Source organism: Eutrigla gurnardus (genome assembly GCF_963514095.1).
Source record: "Eutrigla gurnardus genome assembly, chromosome: 1".
In the NCBI taxonomy this organism is placed as follows: Eukaryota; Metazoa; Chordata; class Actinopteri; order Perciformes; family Triglidae; genus Eutrigla; species Eutrigla gurnardus.
In genome coordinates, this window is record NC_139915.1 from 14,280,653 (window position 1) to 14,300,628 (window position 19,976).

At 41.3% G+C, this 19,976-nt stretch overlaps 1 protein-coding gene and 1 long non-coding RNA gene across 6 annotated transcripts; one reads left to right on the plus strand and one right to left on the minus strand.

Moving 5' to 3' along the window:
• Positions 1 to 1,393: 1,393 nt before the first annotated feature.
• LOC311011679 (AP-2 complex subunit alpha-2) lies at positions 1,394 to 16,290 on the plus strand. Of its 5 annotated transcripts, none has more exons than XM_084006759.1 (23): positions 1,394 to 1,605; positions 3,633 to 3,701; positions 5,716 to 5,858; positions 5,991 to 6,184; positions 7,106 to 7,235; positions 7,913 to 8,014; positions 8,122 to 8,230; positions 9,015 to 9,165; positions 9,530 to 9,698; positions 10,179 to 10,316; positions 10,392 to 10,574; positions 10,688 to 10,785; positions 11,273 to 11,504; positions 11,877 to 12,041; positions 12,385 to 12,474; positions 12,826 to 12,959; positions 13,155 to 13,237; positions 13,414 to 13,505; positions 14,069 to 14,190; positions 14,273 to 14,389; positions 14,781 to 14,850; positions 15,387 to 15,521; positions 15,606 to 16,290. In XM_084006759.1, the coding sequence occupies exons 1-23, from the start codon at positions 1,539 to 1,541 to the stop codon at positions 15,681 to 15,683; spliced, it is 2,871 nt and encodes a 956-aa protein (XP_083862885.1). In that variant the 5' UTR covers positions 1,394 to 1,538; the 3' UTR covers positions 15,684 to 16,290. The 5 variants fall into 5 exon arrangements, with proteins under 5 accessions (XP_083862885.1, XP_083862886.1, XP_083862884.1 ...); XM_084006760.1 differs by having other exon boundaries at positions 13,414 to 13,502; positions 14,066 to 14,190; XM_084006758.1 differs by having other exon boundaries at positions 15,387 to 16,290.
• On the minus strand, positions 15,758 to 19,763 carry LOC311012171. The gene is made up of 2 exons (XR_014596999.1): positions 16,886 to 19,763; positions 15,758 to 16,790 (listed from the first exon to the last, which is right to left on the minus strand). It is a non-coding gene; the product is annotated as an uncharacterized lncRNA (long non-coding RNA).
• Positions 19,764 to 19,976: the final 213 nt, after the last annotated feature.

Below are 19,976 nucleotides of genomic sequence, written 5' to 3' on the forward strand. Positions count from 1 at the left end.
GAGGTAGCAGTTAATGACTTCTCTGAATAAGGCTCATGAAGGCTCCTCCTCTTGTGAAAAAGAGTCCAAGAGACTGCTGTGAAGAATGAAATAATAAATAAATAAAATATAATTATTTGCTGCCATTAGAAGTGGTTTGTGTGCATTTAGTGTGTAGCAGTGGCAGTAAAAGCAGTAAAGTATAATTACTGTGGTATAATTACTGTGGTCCAGGCTACAAATGGTGTGGTGTGCAGATGCTCGTCACACAGTCCATTTAAGCTGCTCCCACCGTGCCACGGTCATCAGAAATGGCCATCGCTTGAGATAACGCCTGAAAGCCTCATTTGACTGAACATGTGAGTGGAAGGGACTAAGACTCAGGGAAGATGGGTGCAATATGATCTGTATTTATACTGTACACAAGGTAAGGGATTAATGGCATTCTCAGTAGGAAGGCGTGAATCCTGTATGACCTATCCAGGGTGTATCCTGTCAGCACTGGGACCGCCAGTAGGGGAGGCCAGGGTTGGTTTGGTTGTTTTTTTGCCAATTTAGAAAGTATATGCCATTCACCAGCCATTACTCAGCTACAGCCCCTTCACTCTCTACATCAGAGTGAAGACCTTCTCACTATTCCTACATCTTTACTCACTGGTTAGAAGTCTGTAACTATATTTTTGGCTCTTTTATTAATTTTCTTCTGCCATACAGTTTTTAGGCCAGATACAAAAGCATACTGCTGGAAACCTTATTTTTTGTTGATGCTGTTAGCTGTGAGTTTTTGTTGGTGGCTAGCACACACGTCAAACCAGAATTTTGGAAACACAGAAACAAAAACACAACAAAATAAATAAATAAATCATTATAATAATAATAATACGAAATATCATCTTATACTGATGGAGTGACTTGTTCACTTTTATAAAGGAAGTGATCAGTGTTTGATGTTGCTTTTAGATTTTCTAACAAACAAAATCCAGCAGGTTAAATGGACAGCTGTCCACCACTGTGGTCTCTAATACAAGCTCACCCAAGGGTGGTGTCCTCTCCCCCCACTTTTTAATCATGCATACAGACAGCTGAAGAACAGACATCCTGTGAAAGTCTCTGATGCTGTCATGTTCTTCAGGTCTTAGAGTCAGAAACATGGCTGTGGCCTACCTGCCTTTGTATTTCAATGTCATTGACCTAAATGTGTGCAAAACAAAGGAATGAATAATTGATGTCAGGCAGAATAGTGACAAACTATAAAATCATACAAGGCGAGATGTTCAAATTGTGTTAGACCTTAACTATGCAACTTTTTTTTAAATGTCCATTGTCGTTAAACTCCACAAGTACGGAACGCAGCCCCGCTGTTGTTGTAGGTGTAGCCGGGGAGTGACGGAACGCGGCCGCAGCTGCTCTGGTTCCTGTCTCCGTCATATATCGGGGCTCCCTGGCTGTTACAGCAATTGCTAGCTGCTTAGCAAACTTGGAAACAAAGTTACTTCATAAAGTTAGACTTTTAACAAAACACAGAAGAGAAAGCGTGTCATTAACGGGGAGCGGACAAAATGCCTGCGGTTTCTAAAGGGGATGGGATGCGTGGCTTGGCCGTGTTCATCTCCGACATCAGGAACTGTAAGTTTGTTTATCACCCTCACAGACACTTCTTGGTTTGGCTAGTAACAAGCTAGCTGGGGCAGCGGTGGCTATCTGTATGGCTGGTGGGCACCGGAACATGCCCAGAAGTGTGTCCCCAGCGTTTAACCCATTATTATGGAAACTTAGTAATATATCAGTGGGTTCAGGCAACCACTCGTCTGGCTAGCCTACACTAGCTAATTAACGTTAGCCGCTAGCACCCAGCGGCTAACGTCATGTCGAAGGGCGTGGACCGCACAGCGAACTGGAGATAAAGCCAAAACTGCCATTTTCAGTCTGTAAGTTTGTAATTTACAAACGGTTCCCTGCTATAAATCTTAAGGTTGGTCAATGGCCACCATTTACACTTTTTGGGGTAACAGTTTCGACTTTGTAAGGAACATTTGAGGCAGTGTCAAAAGGACGCGCATATCTCGAAATGATGAAGAGCTGTGGCGTGTTTTACAAATGCCACATTTTCTATCCTAAAGTGAGGTTCAAAGCAGCCCAAATGGCGCATAAACGTTTTTCCCAGGGGAAGTTTAAGTCACACAAACGCATCACGTATTTACTGTGTATTCAAGTGTATGGGCGGAGCTGTGGCCAAATGTGTTGCCTCACATTTCCCTTCTCCCGAAGTGTTGATGAAGCATTTTACAGTTACTCACAGACTCGGATTGGCAAACATATGCAAGCACATAGCACTCATCTAAGAGGGGCGATATTAAAAGATGAATTACAAGATGACTAATCTTGTAATTTACGACGAACCGTTATCATAGCTATTATATAAAGATCTTAATATTTTATGGCTTTATAATTATGAGCATACCTCTTGTAATTCAGACCTCTCTACCTGATAATCGCGAATAAATTATTTGAAGTCATCACTACCTGAGAAAATAGGACGACAGATAGTGAAGACTCAATCTAGTTAAATAAGCTGTTATTTCTTCCTTGAGTTTAGGGCTCAGAAGATGCTGACATCATTGACTAATACATGCCTCATTAAAAGACAAACTCCTTGGATATGCTCCCCATGATCTGTTTTCTCAACACACAGGGTTATGTTATTATCTCAAAGTAATGAGATACTGAACAATTTTTCCTTTGTTGAATGCATGCAATGCATCAGCTATGTGATGCTGTTATGTCAACATGGACTTATTCTCTAATTAATGTTTACGGCACCTTGTTGAATCCATGAGCAATCCAAGCAATAATTCAGGCTGTTTTAAGGGAAAGGGGGGTCCTAGCTACCCGGGAGTATGTCTCCATGACATGCAGCTCCACTGGGTTTTTTATAGCGGACTGCAGGATGCATCGCCTTGGTTCCCTCTGCAAAAAAACAAAAAAACAATTGCCATAATCCATTTTGGATTATTGCAGAAAATGAGCTCTGTGGCAAATACAAGTTTATGATTCTTACATGTTTTCTCACAAATTAACCCCAATTTTTTGATTTCTTTGAAGCATGATTGCAATCACCACCAAGTAAAAATCTTATTTTATGCTACAATCAAACTACACCACCTCTACTGTGGTAGCATGACATCACGGCACCAGCATGAAGCTAAAGGCGGGCTAGTGTTCAACGTGATAATGTTTTAATAGTCGCAGTAAGCCACTTGTTAGCAACCACCTTTTTTAAGACATGTTAAAGCTTAAAAATTGACAAGTGGGGTATTTTCTGACCTATTTTATATTGTAGAAGAAAAGGTGAAAATCTAAGCTTATCTTAACCACAGACCTCATTTGAGGCATAAAACCAAAAACGTATTCAACAATCCCACTTATTCAAGATAAGGGAACTGGAAGGGCAAAAATATGAAATATTTACGGGTTTTATGACTCAATCCTGCAACACTTATAGAACAAATAAAATAGCCATAGCGTTGTAATGAGTGGCACATTCTTTCTTGTGATGAACTGAACAGGTGGAGTTTATTCCTCTCAGCTTCTCAACAAGGAGCAAGTTATGAGTGATCGCAGCACTATGTAACATGCAAAATGTCTCTTTGCAGGTAAAAGTAAAGAGGCAGAGATTAAGAGGATAAACAAAGAATTGGCCAATATCCGTTCCAAATTTAAAGGTAGGTGAACAATTCTGACAAACCAGGCTAAACTTCAGCTTCTCATTCCATCCAAAAGCTGAGTTGTAGCACCTGATTTCGTTTCATTTTCCTCTTTGATACAAGTTTTCCTGTTGCTGTTTAATCCATTTTGCTAACTCTAATCTTGTGACTGAAGACCCTTTTCATTTCCCAGTTTGTGCATCCTTGATTCCTTTCCTCGTCTCCTCTCCTCTCGCCTTAGTCCCACCCATAGGAGATGCAAGTGGCGGAGGAGAGGAGACGAAGCAACAGGCATTTGTAGAGTCTCGCCCTGGTTTTAAATTATTCCAGCAAAAACTGAAACTTTCTGCAATATATATTGCAATATAACATATACAGGAATATTCAACCAAAATGTAGTACATTTTGAAGTTTAATGTGTCAATCTGATTTATTTTGTGCATGTGTAAACAATTTCATCATAAACACATTGATTGCATAAATAAATGACACGGTAACAAAGACAAGCACAACATATAGGAAAATGAGACTGGTTCCATGTATCAAGATGGGTCTGATGGGTGTTAACATCACCACAGACGCCCACTAAAGACGGTACGCCCTGGTTGGAGTCCCCTCCATCCCTGCAGGGTGAACATGCAGCCAGCCACAGTCCTGGGCAGCAGCAAGGTTCGGGTGAGAGCTGCCTTCACCCTAACCTTTTACAAGCCGTCCTTGAGCTGCTATTTTCACTTGATTTTGAAACTGTGGCGGGTTTGCCTCGACTATAAGGAAGTAATTGCAAACACTGGAATTGTTGTGGAAAACGAGAACCGTGAGAGTTTCCTTTTTTGTGTCAAGCAGCAAAAAAGTTGTAGCATGATTGCGTTAATTTGTCGACATCACACATCCGACGACTTGACTAATGCACATGACTATGCTGAAAAAACATATCTTGCAGACCAAATGTCAAGCCTCTTATATCTCATTGGTGCCAAAAAGATGAAAGCGTGTATCGTCGCTTATAGCGCCTCACTCTTCAAGATGCATTTTAAGAATTGGGAATTCCTCCAAGATAAAGGGCTGAGATTTTGTTGTTTTATTTTTACGGGTCACAAGCCAGCGCACCAAGAAACGAGGAGATGAGGATGCACAAATTTGAGAAATGAGAAGAGCCTTGTGTCTTTGGTTTGGCCCTCTTCACATTCTTCATCGCTTTTGTCCGTCTTGTCTGTCACTGTGTCTCCATTTCTAAAACTACTCACACCTCTCTGTCAATATATCTTACTCTTCTGTTGGGGTTGTTTATCCTGCCACCTGTTTCTCGATGTCTATAATTAGTTTGCTTCAAAATGAAGCTGCCTCCTCTGCCCATAATGCCCTCTCATTCTGACCTATGTTCATTTTAGCATGTTCTCTATGCTCTCTCCGTTGTGCTTTGTCATTTGCTATGTGATAGTTATATACATATTATATGTAAATATACATATCCAGATGCCCTGGTACAATTTTTGTTCAGACCAATTATAAGTATGCTCATTTGGGTATTTCCAGATGACGACCGATATATGAGTACTTAAAAATATCATTATATGTTATTCACTGCTCACTTCATACTTATCGTCACACAAGCACTATCTCTCGATCGACTCGCTAACGTAACGCTGACCTTGCAATAAGCTGGCAGAAACCCTGGGTGAGCATGCCAGACAGACTCGCATATAATCACAAGAATTAAAACAGATTCCACCATTCACCGCAATTCTTGTCAGATCAATTTTCCATTGATTTTCCACATAGGAAATAATAATTTCATTATCCAAAAGTAAAATAAAAAGTTTGGACTTTCATGAAACAACTTGAAAGACTTAATTTAAGGGAAAGAAAAGATGAATGCCTAATTAATATTTTAACTTCCTTCCAAACTATGATGATAAAAATCCCCCCATGCCTTTTCCTATGCCCATTGAAGCCCCTGTGTTTGTAACTTTACGTAGACATTCATATCCATCTTTGTGTGTGTATTTTTGCATATTTGCATGTGCGTGAATAGGAGACAAGGCTCTAGACGGCTACAGCAAAAAAAAGTACATCTGCAAGCTCCTTTTTATCTTTCTTCTGGGCCATGATATCGACTTTGGACATATGGAGGCTGTCAACCTGCTCAGCTCCAACAAGTACACAGAGAAACAAATTGTAAGTTTGTCCTCATGTTCATCCAGTGTCTAAAGTTGTCATCCATTCCAAATATGTTTGTGTGACAAAGTATACCAATAACTTGACATTACATGGTTTCTCCTTTTGTTTGGTGGACTTTTCCATGTTCAGGGCTACCTGTTCATCTCAGTGCTGGTGAACTCTAACAGCGACCTGATCCGTCTCATCAACAACGGCATTAAGAATGACCTTACCAGCCGCAACCCGACCTTCATGAACCTGGCCCTGCACTGCATTGCTAATGTGGGCAGCAGAGAAATGGCCGAGGCTTTTGCTTCTCAAATTCCCAGCATCTTGGTTGCAGGGTTTGTACATCAATGCATGGATATTTTGACTGGTTCAAATCACAAATATGCTAGCTTTTTACTGTTAGTCATTCAAAAACACTGAGGGAAATTGCTTAATGTCACTTTTGGACATTGGCTTTTTGTTACATTTGAAGAACATCTGACGAAATAAGAAATCACCTGTAAGAGTTTGTATCGTCCTAGAAAATCCATTTGCACACAGTGGCATTCGAATCAGATTTTGACTTTGAAGGGATAGTTTTGATTTTTTGAAGTGGGGTTGTACTTATGCATAGTCAGTGTGTCTATAGCTGGATCCGAATATTTGACTATACACATATTCTTTTGTTGTGCAGGTACTCGGTTTTGAATTTTGGATTTGGATATGTGTTTTTGTTTTTTTTACCCTTGCAATAACAAACATGCTTGCAACACAAAATGTTTTTTTTCTAACAACACAACCATAAAACAACAATACAGTAGGATAAGAGAATCCTTAAGAATGAACGTCTTTAATTAACCTGAAAGACACGTGTTGCAGCGTTATGCTGTCCATCTCAACCAAGAATGTAGAGATGTACGTCCCAAGTCGTGTCCTGAAGACAAGACAAGCTAAGCTAAGCCAAGCCGGAGCCCTTGCAGCCGTGGCATACGTGGGAGCATTCTCCCATGTACCCCATGAGGGGCTCGGGCCTAAAAGTCTGAGCGGAAGCCTCCTGGAGGTTGCATTAAGCACGGGCTTGCAGTCGCTGCTGGAGAGGCGGTACAGCCCTACTTTATCATAGCCTATTGTATTTTTAACATTAAAGTTTAAGATTAAAGGATGAAAATGTGAAGGACTATAACTTAAGTGTGAAAATGGGACAGTGACCGTTACAGTGGGTATAGGTATGTGTCAGATTATGATGACTGAAGTTTTCTTTTGCTGGCCTCTATCAGGGACACGATGGACAGCGTGAAGCAGAGTGCAGCCCTCTGTCTGCTACGGCTCAACAGGACCTCTCCTGACCTGGTTCCCATGGGTGAATGGACAGCACGAGTGGTCCATCTGCTTAATGATCAGCATCTGGTAAGACTTGACTCATGCAAGTTTTTAATGTGGCGAGTTCACTAGGGGTGTAACGGTATGCAGAGGTCATGTTTCAATTCATACCAGCATTTAGGAAGCATGGTTAGGTGCTTATTTGGTACAGTGGGAAAAAAACAAGTGAGGACTGAGGTAGTGTTTTGCCCACTGGCAACTTTGGTAAATTATTTCATTGTGAAAATAATGATACACTCCCCCCAAATGCAACACATCACAATTGACTATAAAACTGAAAATCATCTCTCATCATATAAAACTGAAAATACAGGTTGCTTTGCCATCGTCCCGGTGATCGGTACATCAGGGTGATGCCAGCGTTTGTGCATTAGCATGCGTTTCCATTCACATACGCCAATAATACATGAACTGTTACAGCCCCAGTGTTCCCACTATAGATACATATTTGCAGATGTGCTTTTCATGCATCCCACAATGCAATGCACAAAGGACATGGACTTGCTTACAGCTGGAAAAACATTGCACAGATTAATTTCCTGTTCGTATAAAATGCTAAGTAGTATGTAAAGTACATTGTGTACAGAATCAGTACCTAGAATGTATTTGGGATGCAGTATCTGCTTTGTTTGGCCAGCTGACCTGAAACACCGTTCCCCAGGGTGATGAATATTTTGTATAACGGTGTGTCTGTCTGTTGTCAGGGAGTGGTAACAGCCGCCACCAGCCTTATAACCACTCTCGCCCAGAAGAGTCCCGAGGACTTCAAAACATCCGTCGCACTGGCTGTAGCGCGGCTCAGCAGGGTGGGCGTCTTTCTGTCACTTCACATGATATCTTCGTCTCACTGAGGCCAAAGAGAGAATCTGATTTCAACATGCATTGATGTGTTACCTTGTTCTTGCTTGTCCAGATCGTGACTTCGGCATCCATCGACCTACAGGACTATACATACTACTTTGTTGCTGCACCATGGTTGTCTGTCAAATTGCTGCGCCTGCTACAGTGCTACCCTCCTCCTGGTACGAAACAGTTTATTCTTGTGTTTTATGCAGAAGAAATTATGATCCCGTGTAGAAACATACAGTTGCATCACCTGACAGATGATTAGTGGAACTTCATTAGTGTGGGCTGGTGAAAGGAGACGCATGTCGTTATGCTTCTTTGGGCTGTACTGTCCAAGCTATGGCTGTTTGTTTTATACATACAGGTAGGATGTCAGTATTAGTTTTGGTCTTTCCACCTCCTGAAGCACTGTGTAGGAACACATAGATTTAGGAGTAGTGGGCTTCAGCTCCCCTGCTAACTTCTGCTCCTTAGTTACCCATAACACCCTGTTCTGTGTAGACATTTAAGTGAATTTACTTTCTCAGGTTTAACACATCTTGACTTCACCTTTGTATTTAACACACTTTCTCATCCTACTCTCTCAGAAAGGAAGTAAATGAGAACACATGCCACAATATAAACTGCTGCTTTCCTTGCTTGCTCAGTAATAGAATAGATTATTCCCATAGTGTTGCAAACTTAGTGATCTAGAATGCTTAGAATTGCTGTTATCATTTCCATCTGTTAGTATAGAATAACGGTTGCATGAAATTCATTTTCACACCAGATGACACTAGAGTTGAAAGTCCAATGGGGGAAAAAAGTTAAGAAATGAACTTTTGGAGAACATAAAAGTTTATCTAATTATTTTGTTAATATGAAATAGTGCCCCCTTCTACTAAGAGTTAGTGGAAGTAATAATGTGACTAGACTGAGTGAAGACCAGGAGGTGTTAAGAACATAGTCGTGTTGTTGCAGAGGATGCATCGCTGCGAAGTCGTCTGACAGAGTGTCTGGAGACCATCCTCAATAAAGCCCAGGAGCCACCAAAGTCCAAGAAGGTCCAGCACTCCAATGCCAAGAATGCTGTTCTGTTTGAAGCCATCTCTCTCATTATCCACCATGACAGGTTGGTCATATTCACTGTGACCAGCTTGAATATCACGGAGACAGATGTGTGTTCTAGACGAGAAATAAAAGGACATTCATATTAATATTGGGGGGGAATTTTACCATTTCAGCAACATGAAATTTACCATTGCGTCACTAGATTGACTTTTTGCAACATGTTGTATTAGACACTGGACTCTTAAGCTGCATTAAAAATACCAAAAACAGAAAGCTAACCTTTATCTTTCTACGTCACATCAAGGTCACGCGGTAAACCCAGCTGTCAATAGATCACATTCCAGAGTCGTGCAGCATTTGTTCCTTTTTGGAAGTTTGTGTTGGCATTTGGACACCTCAGCGAGTTGTTGAATCTTGTCTTGCAGCGAGCCCACCCTGTTGGTACGAGCCTGCAACCAGCTGGGCCAGTTTCTGCAGCACAGGGAAACCAATCTCCGTTATTTGGCTTTGGAGAGCATGTGCACACTGGCCAGCTCCGAGTTTTCTCATGAGGCAGTAAAGACTCATATAGATACTGTGATCAACGCTCTGAAGGTGAGTCCTTTATCTGCTCTGTGACTTTTAGAAGCTTTGCAGGTTGATCTGCAAATGATGAATGTTGTGGTTGATGGTTGTTTTCTTTAACCCATCTCATCAGTGGGGAGTTTAGGAATAGGAAATGTGCCAATGTGAATATTTATGCACTTTTCTATTGGTTATTTAACTGTGTTTTTATGAATCATTCACAAAACCTTTTTATCTGTAAAAGTACTGTTGGAAGTTAGAAAAAGAGAAGAAGAAAATATTTATAATGAACTTTTAACAACATATTTTTGATGGCAGAGGAATTAAACAATCAAGCGAGTTCTCGCCTTCTAGACTCATTTTGATACGTCATAATAATCAGAAATCCATAAGGACATTAATTACTGAACCTTACTATCCACCCACCCAGGACTTAAAAGTGCCGACAACAACTGATCAAATCTGTCAGACATCTGTAATATATTTTGTTTATGCTGGTTTACAATACAGACCGAGCGAGATGTGAGTGTTCGCCAGCGGGCTGTGGATCTGCTCTATGCCATGTGTGACCGCAGCAACGCCAAGCAGATTGTAGCAGAGATGCTAAGCTACCTTGAGAACGCCGACTACTCAATCAGAGAGGAGATAGTGAGTCATCCGTACATGCCTGCTCACCATGTAGTGTACGGTTCTCGCTCTAAGCCGGTTCCTTTTCTTCCTCAGGTGCTCAAAGTGGCTATCCTGGCAGAAAAATATGCTGTGGACTACACCTGGTACGTGGATACCATTCTCAACCTCATCCGCATCGCCGGCGACCATGTCAGTGAGGAGGTGTGGTACCGTGTCATCCAGATCGTCATTAACCAAGATGATGTCCAAGGCTATGCAGCCAAGACCGTCTTTGAGGTGAGGATTTCAGCCATCGCTGATCAGCATAACCCACCTATCCCATTCTAAATCCAACTTGCAGTAAATAGCAGTGTATATTCCTAATGCCGTTATGCTTTGAACACTTACAGGCGCTGCAGGCTCCTGCCTGCCATGAGAACCTGGTAAAGGTGGGCGGTTACATCCTGGGAGAGTTTGGAAACCTAATTGCTGGTGACTCACGCTCCAGGTAAACAACATCCCCATAGCGCAATCCACATTTGGAAAATCATATCATTTTGCCTGAGTTCAGCTGATGTTTTAGCTCAGGGTTGGTTTGCCCCCAAAAAAACAACCAGTGTTAGCTCTGGTTTTGGTTTAATTTTTCCAGGTTTTGAGATATAACTGAATTTTGTTTTGGTGCTCACATTAAGCAATTCAATAGCTTTGCCTTTTGTCTCTGTTATTCTCAGACCTCACTCTCAAACTTTCTTCCGTATAAAGTCATTTTTATGAAGCCACCACTATCTGCATGGCTAGATATGAGCAGGCTTAATTGAGAATAAAAGTATTTTGGTATTTTTGGATGAACCAAACCTTTAAACAAATGCTACTGACACAAATATGTTGGCTTAACACTAAACACGGAGCAGCTTACCATAAAAGGGAAATATTAACTTGAAGTCCACAGTTGAATCTGAATGTTATGTTACCGTTTGTGTTGTCCTCTCCTTCAGTCCTCTGGTCCAGTTCAACCTTCTCCACTCCAAGTTCCACCTGTGCTCTGTTCCAACTCGGGCACTGTTGCTGTCGGCCTACATCAAGTTCATTAATTTGTTTCCAGAAGTGAAGGTCACGATCCAAGACGTCCTGCGCTCAGACAGCCAGCTCCGCAACGCGGATGTGGAACTTCAGCAGAGAGCTATCGAGTACCTGCGGCTCAGCTGCATCGCTAGCACCGACATACTGGTTAGTGAGTTCCAATTAAAATACGAATTGATTACGGCCAAGATTTGCAGATTGCATCCAACTGAATACCCCGCCCCTCACCCCTCCCTTTCCAAGTGTGTCGGAGAACTACAGTGGCCTGTAATGTAAAAATGTGAAAGGCTCTTTCTAGAGCCAATGTTTGATTTGTCCCTTCTGGGCTACTGTAGAAACAAGGGGGAAGCGCTCCTTATGTTGCTATTAATGTCTCAGTTAAGGAAACCACAAGGATTCTTAATTTGAAGTGATTATACATCAATGAACACATACATTCTAGACACCATGTCTTTAAAACACTGTTGTTGGTATTTCCCAGCAAAAAACCTACCTCCTCCTCTTTCTGTCCCTCCATAGGCCACGGTCTTAGAAGAGATGCCTCCATTCCCAGAGAGAGAGTCGTCGATCCTGGCAAAGCTGAAGAAGAAGAAGGGTCCGGGAAACGTGCCCGACATCGACGAGGCCCGGTGGAATGTTAACGGCAGCACCGAGCACAGCGAGACCACTGAAGTCACAAACAAGGTAAGGTGGCCAGTACAGCTTGAGTTTTTTTCTCTTTTTTCCCCCTAAACATTTTAAATTCAAACCCCACCCTGGAAAACCTTTATTCTAAACAAGTCAACACATTTCCCATGCAAATCAGCATGCTTAGGCCTTTTGTGCAACATGTTCAACAAGCCTGCATTAAACAAAAATGACAGAGGCTGTATTCTACATATTTTTATGTGTTACTACTTTGCCTTTGTTGTCTTCTATTTTCAGCATTTCCTTGATCTTGACCTTGACTTGTCTGCTCTCCTTCCTTCCCTGTCTTCTCCCCTCTTTCCTCGTTCTCCTCTTTCTGATCCTTGTCTTTCTCCATCAGTCTTCTCCTTCACTGATGGCAGACCTTCTCTCTACCAACAGACCCCGCCCTGCCTCCTCTAGTCCCACCTTGCTCTCTGCTGGGACCATGGTATATTGATAGCTAGAAACAACACACAGTATCATGAATTATTTAATTATTCATTACCACTGGAGTGGCGGTCGTCTCCTTTTTCTCTTCTTTTATTATCATTATAATTGTCTTACATTATATCAGAAGCCTGCCTGGTTTTCACTGTTCTCTTGCCTTTCTCTGCTTTTTCACATAAAGCAGCACTGAAGAGGTTAGGGTTGTGTTTTTTTGCAGGCCTAACATTTTGATAACAATGCCATCGCTCAAATAAACAGCATGGGAAAAGCCCACAGACGCGATAGCTGTAGTGTCATTACAATTCCTATCTAAGAGATTAAAGTTGATGTTTTCTCGATGTTTCTCTCCCAGGGTTCCAGTCACCCCTTCACAGACCTGCTGAATCTTAACACCAGCCCTTCAGCAGGAGCCAGTCTGCTCGTTGATGTTTTGTCCGACATCTCCACCCCTGCATCCATAGATGTGTCTGAGGAAAACTTCTCCAGGTGGGTCTGTACTGTGAGCTTGGTTGATGAAATTAGCAGAACGTGTGGTTACACATACTGTCGAGTAATATACCATCATTTATATAAATATTTTTTATATAATTTTTTTTTTTTTTTAAACTGCAGAGGCAGAGTTATCGTGACTTTTAATCACTGTTCATTGTAAGTACGTAATTGTTTACTTGTAAATTCCAGGTTTGTTTGTAAGAACAACGGTGTTATCTATGAGAACCAGCTGTTGCAGATTGGACTGAAGTCTGAGTACAGGCAGAACCTGGGTAAGCAGCTCTCTAATAGTATTAGTCTCCGGTCTGCATCTTTTACTTTGGGGAAATCTCATCAGACCTAATCAGTTTTAAAGATATATTTAATGGATACTTCTGACAGGCTGGGATTAGTAACTGTGATTACGTAATGTGATTACCTAAAGAATGAACCTACTGTCGTCCCACAGGTCGCATGTATGTGTTCTACGGCAACAAGACATCCACCCAGTTCCTCAGCTTCTCCTCATCCGTGACCACTAGTGACACGCTCAAGACTCATATCCTTTCCACTGCGTGGCCACTTGTTGTTACACAGGAGGAACGGCACTTTACTAAACACTTAACTGAATCAATTAGGCCATCACCACAGAACTGACCGTCCGATCAACAGGCTCATAGAGTGCAGTGTGGTCTGTGAGTGCCGCTGTCTCAGTCCTCAGTCCATAAAATCTAAAAAGTAGTGAAAAAAGATGGAAGTAGTCATTTCCACAATATAGTTTATTCTAATGAAAAAACTGCATAGAACTCTATTCGTTGGCATTCAACATTTTCAAAACAACAAGCTCTCCCACTTGCTGCTGCACACATACAAAGGACACAAATAGCTTCATTCAAAAACATTTAAAGAAGCTTTGATTGTTAAAAATAGTGACGGTTCAGCCCTAGTGGATTGGACCGAGCCACAAGGCTATGTTGGATAAAAAAAATCACAATGAAAAGGACAGAATTTTAACAACCTTGTCCGTCAATACTACATACGAGAAAGTGTACTACGACCACTGGCTGAGGTGTATGTTAGTGTGGTTTAGGTATCTGTAGAGTCCTTAACCTTTATCTTCACAGTTGAATATCCACACTAAACCAGTAGACCCCACAGTAGAAGGTGGCGCCCAGCTCCAGCAGATCCTCAACATCGAGTGTGTGTCAGATTTCACAGATGCACCGGTACTCAACACCCAGTTCAGGTCGGTATCTGGATGCATCCTTTATGTTCCATGTATTCAGTTGGTTCTACGTGCTCATTTCTAACTGTATGTGGGTGAACAGGTACGGTGGGACTCTTCAGAACATTGCCGTGAAACTCCCTGTGATGTTGAACAAGTTTTTCCAGCCCACAGAGATGACATCGCAAGATTTCTTCCAGCGCTGGAAGCAGCTTGGAGTGTAAGACACTACGTTATCAATGCACCACTGTCTCGTCAGAGCGGCAAAAGAAGACATTTGAAAAACTCAGTAGCAACGTCCCCTTCTAGAAATCATGTCTGGATACTCAAGATAATCCACAGACCTTGTTGTGAGCACTTTCATGTAGAAAGGTATTTCTTTCTACCAAACTACGCTGGCTAGCTGTACCAAGGTGGTGAAGGAAGCATGCATCCGCTCATGAACGAGAGGCTCGTGCTTTCAATGTTATGTGTACATGTTTACAAAATATGAACAGAATGAGGAACAGGTCATTTCTATTGTCATTGTCATGGTGGCTATGTTTCTATGGTAACATGTCCTGTTCCTGTCCTCCCAGCGATGAGGGATTAACCTTCTCTCCTGTTCTCAGTCCTCAGCAAGAGGTTCAGAACATCTTTAAAGCCGGACACCCAATGGACAGAGATGTTACCAATGCCAAGGTAAAGAACCCCTTCTTTAACGGGAACTTAGCTGACATGTACATAACTCATGTAGACATGTTCTAGTGTGCGCTCTACTTGACGTTCATTGATAACGGTAATGTGCATGAATGATTTGATGAATTTATAGCAGCTTTTCTGAAAAATGGTGAAGTTGTTTTTTGTGTTCACTTTCCTCTAAACTACAGTAGTTTTTAAACTGAATGGGAAGTCACAGATGGTATCGTTTTAATCTGTTTTAGCATGTTCAGGGTTTCACACCCATGTTGCCTTAAAAGAAACCGAACAAGTGAGTGGAGATCTAGTCAAAGGCTGTTTCAAGCATGAACTGTCAAGCAGCAGACGTGGATGAGAAGTAAAATCACATTCTTTTGCAATAAAAATAGTAACTATATTGTGCAGTAAATACGATTATACGAAGAATAATATTGGTGTTGTAAACTAGTGTCGAGGCATTATGGTGCATTCCCACATCAGTCTGTGTTTTGTGTCCATATGATCACTGTTTTCTTTCTCTTCTGTAACGTATTTCGTAGATCTTAGGTTTTGGTGTAGCTCTGCTGGATGGGGTGGATCCCAATCCTGCAAACTTTGTTGGAGCCGGAGTCATTCACACTAAGAGCACTCAGGTGGGCTGCCTCCTCAGACTGGAGCCCAACACACAAGCCCAGGTAAAGACGCATGCACAGACTCAGACTTGTCCTGTGTTGAATCCTCATGCAGCCTGTGTAACTGTGTCCATGTCTCCTGTTCAGATGTACCGTCTCACCCTCCGGACCAGCAGGGAGTCTGTGTCTCAGAGACTGTGTGATCTGCTCTCTGACCAGTTTTAGACTCAACGCAGCACCAGCATTTCTACACCTTTACTTTTCTCTTTACATATAATTGATGTATTGTACAGTGTAAATTCTTCTTTCTTTTTTTTACTTACTCCACATGTAAATGAAGTGAAATGTATTTTTCGCACATAGCTTTACTAATATATCACTGCTTTAAACCTGCCATGTGTACTCACACTGAGCACCTTAGCCGAGATGTTCCGGACCGTGCAAAGGGCTCTGAATGCTTCTCTGTAGCGTTTTGCAGCTCCAGAGTTCAGAACCGTTTTGAAGAAGTGGGTTTTTTGCTTGGGTCTTGCTTTTCTTATTCAAACGTTTTGAGAGGTTTGGGAGGAAGCGTAAATGAGATCGAGTAACTTGAACATCTCAGTACCAATGATCTCGACAATGAATCATTTTTATGACACATTTATTCTTGTAGTGTTTCAAGCAACTGGTAGCTTTCCTCAACTTCTCACCTATTTTGCACTTGATGGTTCACAAGATCACATGAGTAGAGCTACGGAAGCCCTGGGAGGCAAGAGAGAATACACCATTTTCTAAGACTGGTCTAAATGTTTTTTCTCCACTGAATCTTTTTGTTTTTCATCTATGAAACGGGGGGCTGCACGGTGGTGTAGTGGTTAGCACTCTCGCCTCACAGCAAGAGGGTCCCGGGTTCGATCCCCGGGTCGGCCCGGGTTCCTTCTGTGTGGAGTTTGCATGTTCTCCCCGTGTAAGCGTGGGTTCTCTCCGGGTTCTCCGGCTTCCTCCCACAGTCCAAAGACATGCAGGATGGGGATAGGTAAATTGGTGACTCTAAATTGCCCGTAGGTGTGAATGTGAGTGTGAATTGTTTGTCTCTACATGTCGGCCCTGCGATAGACTGGCGTCCTGTCCAGGGTGTACCCTGCCTTCGCCCAATGACAGCTGGGATCGGCTCCAGCCCCCCCGCGACCCTGAATACTGGATAAGCGGTAGAAAATGGATGGATGGATCTATGAAACGGGGGGAAAAAATTGGATTAACATTTGTTTTTAATCCTCATTTATGCCACAATAGGATGAATTGCACCTCTACACAATAGAAGTGCTAAACTCGACCTATGTGCCGACTGTCAGACTGAGTTCATAATGGAACTGATCCGAGTTTACGAGTCACTTGAGTCACCCAGAGCATAGAAATCGGTGAAACGCGAGCCCAATGTCTCCAACTACAAATACATTCAAACTTAAGCTAATACTGTGGGTCTGCTGTTTGATCCTTTTAAATTTTAATTAAGGAATTGAAACATTGCATTTCTATCTGGTTTAATTTCTGGAACATTAATCATTAGGCTGTAATGTTTGAGTAAGAATATTTATCCTCAGGTAGCATTGTGGGATAGGCCAAGAAGTCTAACCCGCTCCTTCAGTATCAGCAGCTGGTTACACTGTGACAACGTTGTACTGAGTGATCCACAGTAGCGAGTCCTCTGCTGTTTCTTTAGCAGCCACTTGCTGGGGTCAGCTGATGGACTGGGGAATGTTAAAATTTGATATAACAGGTTAGAAAGAGAGTACCGAGCGTTGCAATCAGTGGTTTTAGCAGCAAGTGATCCGGGTGAGCGGATACAGCCGACTCAACACTCCAGGGTCCTTTAAGTGTGACTGTTTTCTCACCTATACTACCCAAAGTAGTAAATAGGAGCTTTCACACACTATATATGTACCTTGTGTGTAGAATGCATGGAGAAATTAAAACTCACCTGGATAAAAAAAACACAACTGTTTTAAGTCCCATTTAAAACATGGTGTAGTGGTGCACTCTAGCCTCTTGTGGCCGAAATGAGTAGTACAACAACAAACACTTCTGCCAAACCCCCCAACTTTTTTCACAGATGAAAAAGATGAAGGAAAAATCAATCAACAGATTTATTTCTATTTAGATTTAGACGTCACATCTTTACTTCACTTTCAGAATTCTTACTTATTACACAAATTTCACACGTGTTTTATCTCAGGAGGAAAATCAAAGCTTTGCATTGTGGTATTTTGTGGTATTTTTAGCGAATAATAGATTTTGGATGCTACAATTTTTATTCTGTGGTGGGAATTTTTGAGCAACATTGTACTGTGCAAAACGTTTACACAATGAATTCAGGCACTCTTATTAAAATAGCAAAAACAAATAGATGGCAAATTAATATCAACGTCTAATAGTAATGAAGTTCATTGTCAGATTCTGTTACCAGAGAATAGTCTGATTTATTGGATTAAGACTGTGGGTTTAAGACATTGGCTAATGTCTCTTCTTATTCTCCCCCTTTTCCACTATCCTTACAATCTATTTTGTAATGGCACCACCACTGTAATTCTGTGCTTAGTGCTGCCAAAGACTACTGTGATTGGTTTAAAGAAGTGTTTTTCCTCCAGCAGCAGAAGGCTGAGGGGTGCAGCCAGACCATTCTCCTGCGCTGACACATAGGTGGAGATAATACTGGCTATGTAAGGCCAGAATATTGACTTTGTAACTCTGTCAACAACAGAACCAGCCACCAAATGCATGTATTCACAGAACACTGCCAAGCCGCTAATGGTTTCTACATTTTAATAATGTACGGTGTGTTTTACTTTCATCATAATCCCTGAAGGCTTATTTGATACTCAGCATAGAGACTGGCTCCATCTGAAGGTGAAAATATCTTTCTCTAAACGGTGTCCAAAGGCACCGTTTTGCGGCATTGGACCTGGCAAATAGAAATACTCCTCACTCCTGTAAAACGGCAACGTTTCACTTTTACACTACAGTTTTTATATCTGCAAGACATAACATGCCAGGGGGACTTTTTCTATCATTGGATTGAGCAAGGCTAAAAATAAGATAAGCTAACCGTCATATTTAACAGACATATGAGAGCGATCTTAATCTTAAAGCTTTCGTTCGGAAATATTGATGAAAATTGGTGAGAAGAATGTCAGAATAAATCTTTTGATTGTGTGAAAGGGTTTGGCTGAATCATGAATAAAGGTACCTTAATCTGGACCTGAGACGCTTTACTGTGATGTGACCATATTTTACCATGGGCGATGGGTCCATAACCATGTATCTGTGTATGTCTTGTATGCTACTCCTACAAAAACCTGTGGACTTGGTCGCTTTCGAAGTCTTGAGATGATCAATATACATTTGTCAGGCGCAGGAGTGTTCAAGAAGACCAGCTGTCCCAGTGTCACGCTGTGCCTTCTGTTGTTCAGCAGCTTATTTTCTTGAAAACTATTTTGGATCTGCAACAGTGCATTTTTTTCAATGTCATGGGGGGAAATTTCATATATTTTAAAAATAAACCCAATGAAATATAGCTGTAAATGACCACTTGATACTAAGCACTGATGAACTTTATAGCCTGTTTTGGATACAGTTAGTACCATGAAATGACTGTTTAATGTCGGGTGTTGCTCGGAGGGACAAACTAATAAAATATTGGACTTTTATTAGGTAGGTTGCTGGAAACATGACTTCAATTAAATGCTAATGTTGCTCAGAATTTGCCGTATGTGTAACTAAGCTTCTGTTACCCAACGTATTTTTATAAGTTGATATGTAAATGCATGTTTTAAGCAATTATGTTGTTGTATAACCTGGGTTATTGTTTTCATATTTTTGTCCAGTATTACTCACATTCTGTTTGGTGCATTCTGATGTTACAGAGAACAGACATGAATGCTCAGCTGGACCACAGCTTTACACCAGAGTTCAAACGAAGCCACCAACATACAAACCACAGTCGAACCTAATTGGGGTAAAAACTTGTATCATTCTTCACTTCAAGCTCCAAATAATTCTCTAGACTCAAGTGCAGTACAAGTTTATGCTAAATTATACTACATTTGGGCCTAAACCATGACATGAAGATCTACTTTGGGTCCTTGGTACTACATCCTGCACACACTCAGTGCTAAATATCAGTTACTTGTCACGATGCTTAATGTTTTTGTGCCTTCTAACAAGTGATTGGTCTTTGTGTTTGACGGCTGGATATCTTGTATTTAAATTGTTATGTCATTTCAACATCCAAAAGTTGTTTTTATGAATAAAAAAAAATTGGCCTTTGTAAGAAAAATTGGAAACATTGTTTTTTTTATATATATATATGTATATAGCAGCAGAATTCTGGATTTGAAACAGAAGAGCAGACATATTGAGTATGTTTAACAGTAGACAATACGAGAAGAGATGAAGACACGTTTAAGCATCTCTAGTTCTACTGATAGTACAGGTCTCCATTTATTAACATTTCAGAAGTTTGAAAAAAACATGATCCAGTCA

Excerpts from the sequence above, each read along its gene's own strand:
- LOC311011679 (XM_084006758.1), top strand. The coding sequence starts at position 1,539 with ATGCCTGCGGTTTCTAAAGGGGATGGGATGCGTGGCTTGGCCGTGTTC. Across the intron at positions 8,015-8,121 it reads CTGTAGCGCGGCTCAGCAGG|ATCGTGACTTCGGCATCCAT; the intron begins GTGGGCGTCTTT and ends TTGCTTGTCCAG. Across the intron at positions 9,166-9,529 it reads CTCATTATCCACCATGACAG|CGAGCCCACCCTGTTGGTAC; the intron begins GTTGGTCATATT and ends CTTGTCTTGCAG.